At 47.8% G+C, this 5,847-nt stretch overlaps 1 protein-coding gene across 1 annotated transcript; it reads left to right on the forward strand.

The window, feature by feature from the left end:
• Positions 1–4,582: 4,582 nt before the first annotated feature.
• Positions 4,583–5,577, forward strand: LOC123143366 (calcium-binding protein KIC). Its single transcript, XM_044562282.1, has one exon. It carries the CDS (start codon positions 4,799–4,801, stop codon positions 5,381–5,383), a length of 585 nt encoding a protein of 194 aa, XP_044418217.1. The 5' UTR covers positions 4,583–4,798; the 3' UTR covers positions 5,384–5,577.
• The last annotated feature ends 270 nt before the right edge of the window (positions 5,578–5,847 follow it).

The following is a 5,847-nucleotide window of genomic DNA, read 5'->3' on the forward strand; positions in this document are numbered from 1 at the left end:
AGGTCCCGAATCCTGCATGGTGGAATCATGACTTATCATCTGCAATGACCGTGAATGATGGACATGATTCAGCCTGGCAATATCACCAGAACAATATTGCGACGGGTGCTATGTATCCGAACAAGCAAGCCCTGAAGGATGCAATAATTAATTGGGCAATGTCCACGCAAAGGGTTTTCAAAGCTGAGGTGTCCAGTCAGAAATTCCTCACAATGGTATGCAAGAATGCAGATTGTCCCGCAAGGGTGCACGGCTTTCTCCCTAAGTATGGCACAAGTTGGGTGATAAGTGACTTAGTTAATCACACTTGTCTTATTCCCTGCATCCCTCAAGATCATGCCAACCTTTCATCCACGCTTATTGCTCGACTGTTTTACGATGAGATAGTGCAAGGCAAAGCTATGGAAGTGAAGGCAGTGCAGACAAAAGTGTTCGCCAGGTTGAAGTACAGAATTTCTTATGGCAAGGCTTGGAGGGCTAAGCATGCAGCGCTTGAGAGGAGATTTGGTTCTTATTTTGATGCATATGACTCTGATGCATATTAATGGTTGAAATGGGAGACACTAACTGAAAAGTTCTCTGATGGAAGGTTGAAATGGGCCGGCCTTTTACCTTTCGCGCGTCTGGTTGAGTCTATCCCGGGTGAGAAACGCGTCGCCATCGATGGGTCTTTGCTGAGCTGCTTAGTGGACCGTTGGAGGCCAGAGACCCACACGTTTCACTTCAGATGGGGAGAGATGGCTCCTACTCTGGAGGATGTGTCACTTTTGCTCGGACTACCGTTGGCAGGTCATGCCGTAGGACCGTTGGACGCACCGGCTGGTTGGGAGCGAGCTCTTACAGAACGTTTTCACGGTGTTTTTCCGGATGCTCCCGATCCGGTATGGGAGCATCACGGACCTAAGTATGAGTGGTTGCTAAATTTCCGGGTAATTTCCCCTACCTATTCTCTTCAAGTTATCGCGCATAAAGTTTTACAGAAAATAATTGTGGCTTACTAATAAACGTGGGGGAGTGATCAACATCCCGAGGACAACATACAGGCTCAGATGTCGCAGCACACCCAGTGGATGAACATGTTTTCGACTCCTCCACCAGGCCCCACACAGGATACACAGCATGACCAGGGAGAGTCTGAGATTCCTCCTCGTCACATTAGGGCACCCGACAGGTTGGGATGGTCCCCGATTCCAGATCCGCCTCCCCGCCAGGCCAGACGTCGTCACTGACGCTTCTATGTATCTGTATCAGTAGAGACATTACCATCTATTTCTGTGTAAGACTTATGTCTATTCTATGTATGAGACAAATGACTATGTACTTATGTACGAGACATATGCCTACTCTATTTTAGTACTCTGTTATCGGAACTACAAGATCATATGTAGATAGAACATAATATTCATACAACGAGACATTGCAAACAATTAGATAGAACTACATCTAAATTAAATGGTACGTAACTGAACTCACAACATACAACATAAAAACTACATGAAGTCATCATCGTCATATGTTCGCGCCAACTTTTTCCCACCATATGTTCCCGCCAACTTTTTCCCGCCACCCGTTTCCCGCCACCTGTTTCCCGCCACCCGTTTTCCTCCTCCCATTTCCCGCCAACCCTTTCCCGCCATATCGCAGTCGTTCTTTCCCGCCATTTTCTCCTCTCTACCTATAAAACCCCCTTCAGACGGAGCTGCATAAGCATTGCAGTGTGCTGGTGGTGAAATTGGAGCACTGTGGTGGAGGTGAAGCTGTTGTTCGTCGTTCTTCGTTGGAGCCGGAGCACCGGCAGTTTGGTGGCCGCCGTTCGTCGTTCATCCTTCGCACGCACGCTTCAAGGGTATATTTAAGCCCACATTTTATTTTTCGTAGGTGCTCCGGTAGTATTTGTTAATATATTTAGATGTCAACTAATTAATCTGTCAATATTTGTAGTTGCTACGGCAAATATTCGTAATATAATTGTAGGTGGGTGAATTGTATTAGTTGCTCCGTTAATATTCTGTAATATATAGCTTCGTAATATATAGACATGTCTAATATTTGTTAGTGGGGATATTAAGGGGTAGGGTAGGTACTCAATGCGATTTGTGTGTTGCAGATGACTGAGGGTACTCAGTGGGTGCTTAGCCCTATTGTTCATGTCCAAGGCTTGTCTCCAAGTGTTGTGCAAGTTAGTGAAGTGGACCTCACTTTTGATTGGTTGAAGACTAAATTCATGTTGAAGCAAGGGTTGAAGGAAGACGATTTTGTGTACTACGTCAGCAGGAAGCATTCAGATGGCCCCGGGGAAAGAAAATTGATTGACATAACTGATGATGGCAAGATTCAAGAAATGCTGAGCGAATGGGAATGGAAAAGGGTTGTTCAGTTGCATTGCTACAGGAAACCGAGTTATATGTGATGCATTTGTCATTCGAGATCCGCCTCCCCGGCAGGCCAGACGTCGTCATTGCCGCTCCTATGTATCAGTAGAGACATTACCATCTATTTCTGTGTGAGACTTATGTCTATTCTATGTATGAGACAAATGACTATGTACTTATGTACGAGACATATGCCTACTCTACAAGATCATATTTAGATAGAACATAATATTCATACAATGAGACATTACAAACAACTAGATAGAACTACGTCTAAATTAAATGGCACGTAACTGAACTCACAACATACAGCATAAAAACTACATGAAGTCATCATCGTCATCCTCGATCGATGCAGAACTCTTGCCCTTCGACGATGAAGAACTCTTGCCCTTCGACGATGCAGAAACCTTGCCCTTCGATGATGAAGAACTCTTGCCCTTCGACGATGCAGAAACCTTGCCCTTCGATGATGAAGAACTCTTGCCCTTCGACGATGCAGAACCCGGAAGCGGCGGCATGAAGATATCATCTTCGTCCTCGCTCTCCTCAGTCCATAAACATGGATTATTTGCTGCAATCCTTCTGAAAGTTTCACTCTTCGGCACCACTACCTTCTTCCACCTGTCATGCAACCTAAGAAGTTCTTTACGTACCTCCTCATAGGTCCTTTCAGGCCATCCAGAACTACGTAATTGGTGAGCCAACTCATTCATTATGGTGTCACTACCGGTGAGTTCGTCCCATGGAACTATCCTATTATCCATCCTGAAATCGGTAGCTAGCCTCAGAAGAGTCCTGCTCATCCCAAGGTGAAAACTACGATCGAAAGGATAATGGGACATCTCAACTACACTACACTGCAATGCTTATCCAGCTCCGTCTGAAGGGGGTTTTATAGATAGAGACGAGAAAATGGCGGGAAAGAACGACTGCGGTATGGCGGGAAAGGTTGGCGGGAAATGGGAGGAGGGAAACGGGTGGCGGGAAATTGGTTGGCGGGAAATGGGTGGCGGGAAATGGATGGCGGGAAAAGCGCAATTTGGAAATGTCGATAACTTTCAAAACAAATGTTCATCACAATGGAAAAAGGTTCCCGCCTTTCAAAAAATGCATGCAATTTTTTTGGAAAATATGATAAGAAATGGTTCGTGCCACTAAATGAATGTACGTCACCTTTGCTGGAAATATTCTCGTGTTTCCAAAAAATATCCATGACATTGTACAAAATGGTACTCCCTTCATCCCATAATATAAGATGATATTACAATCAATATACTCACATATCACGTGGGTTAACAAATGTTTAGATGGATCATGACATTTTAAGAAAATATTCGTGTGTTTCTAAAAAAAGTTTGTGAAAATTTCAGAAAAGCATTTTAAAAAATGTTGTGTGGTTTAAAAAAATGGTATTTCCATTAAAAATGTATTTGAAGAAATGTTACCATGTATTCATAACGTGTTAAAACATATACTTTAAAAAAATATCATCATGTATTATTAAAAATAGGCATGCACCAGTTGGCCCACAGCAGGCCAACTGAGCATAGTTGGCCCACTACAGACCTATCGGTGTACTGCAGGCCGACTGGACCCTGTCGGCCAACTGCAGGCCGACTGGGCTTGAATCTGGTGGCCGACAGCCCAGTCGGCCAGCAGCAAACTGATGGGCCACCAGTCGGCCTACAGTAGGCCGATGGTGTATTATTTTTGAAAAATCTTTTTTTACGTATTATTTCTGTAATTTAAAAAAATGTATTATTTTAAAAAAAATAGCGTGCCGATAGCGGGGTGTCGACGACTCATTCTGGCGGAGGCAATGATCGTTTGATGGTCCGAAAACCTCGATGTAATTTTTATTATATTTTGAGGTGCTTTGTACTTCGGTGAACCTTTATAGTTCTGGTCCTCCTCGCAGAAATAATTCCACAAGTGTTATATCTGTTTTTGTCATTGTTTATATGGCATGACCCTTTTAATATCATTTTGTCAATGCACCCAGAAAACTTAGTACAGTACAAAAGAATAGCTGCGTGCGCATCGACGGAGAGGTCGGCCACAACCTTTTCAACAAAAAGTGTACTATTTGCCGTAAACCACCCCCAGATCTCCGATATGGACCGAGCCGGCTGAGCTCATAACCGAAAGGCATAATGAAAGGGTCCACCCAGCATTTACACACCCGGCCGGCCGGCTCCTCCCAGGAAGCTTCCTCCGACGACAAGCACCGCACGACCGGGCCAGCGTCACGTCAGATCCTCCCTCCGCCGTCCCAGCCCCGTCACATCATCCCGTGCTCCGCTCAGGCTCAGCTCAGCTCACTCGTCCCCTCGTCCTCGTGTGTACAGCCACCACGGGTGTCGACCGGCCGTCCAAATATCTCCTCCCCACCCGCGCAGCTTCCCGGAAGCTTCTCCCCCGAGATGGACATGGGGTCGCCGTCATCATCCTCTCGATCGTACCGTCCTATCCATCATGATCCGTCCTCACCTCCCCCTCCCTCCCCGCTTTATACAAGAGGCCAGCCAGCGCTCGGCTTCTTGCGCCCCGTCGACGCAGAAACAACGACAGCGGCGACGGTTCTTCATCGATCCACTCCCGGCTGGTCGCTGCTTGGTCATCGGAGAATGGCTGACGATGGTGCTGGGGCGTACGAGGACCTGCTGCCGGTGATGGCGGGGCGGCTGGGCACGGCGGGGCTGCTGTCGGAGCTGCGGGCGGGGTTCCGGCTGCTGGCCGACCCGGCGCGGGGCGCCATCACGCCCGAGAGCCTGCGGCGGAGCGCGGGGGCGGTGCTGGGCGTGGCGGGGATGACGGCGGAGGAGGCGCGGGCGATGGTGGGCGAGGGCGACCAGGACGGCGACGGGGCGCTGAGCGAGCAGGAGTTCTGCGTGCTCATGGTGCGGCTCAGCCCCGGCATCATGGCCGACGCCGAGGGATGGCTCGAGGAGGCCATCGCCGATGAGCTGCTCCCGCCGCCGCCGCCGCCATCCGCGCCGGCCGCCTGAGCGGTCACCTGCATAGCTAGCCATGTTGATTGTTATGTACTAGTACTTGCATCGCTACTGACTCTGTATGTTTGTTGTATCATTGCCGTGTAGTCGCCGTTGTTTGAGTGTTCGTACGTACATGGTGATGCTCTTTGAGGCCTTGAGCTTTGCTTTATTGATTAATTTAGCTCGCGCATGGACTTTTTAGCTCAGCTCGCACTCCTGTGGCTCGATCGTGATCACATTTTTCTCCCTGCGATCTTCGTTTCTGAATATTCCAACCTGGAGCCGAAGCATGCTAAGTCGTTTGGTTCGAGACAGTGGCTGATATCATACAGGAGCATGTGTGTGATCTTTTTCAGAGAAGTTGACCGAGATGTTGCCTCCTGTTCATGTAACAGAGGAATCTGCATCTATGTATACATGTTTTCCAGGTCGTTCAGGAGCTGACAAAAATAATATACTCCGTTTGGTTCTCTCTA

The sequence above is a fragment of the Triticum aestivum genome, chromosome 6D (assembly GCF_018294505.1).
Source record: "Triticum aestivum cultivar Chinese Spring chromosome 6D, IWGSC CS RefSeq v2.1, whole genome shotgun sequence".
Classification (NCBI taxonomy): Eukaryota; Viridiplantae; Streptophyta; class Magnoliopsida; order Poales; family Poaceae; genus Triticum; species Triticum aestivum.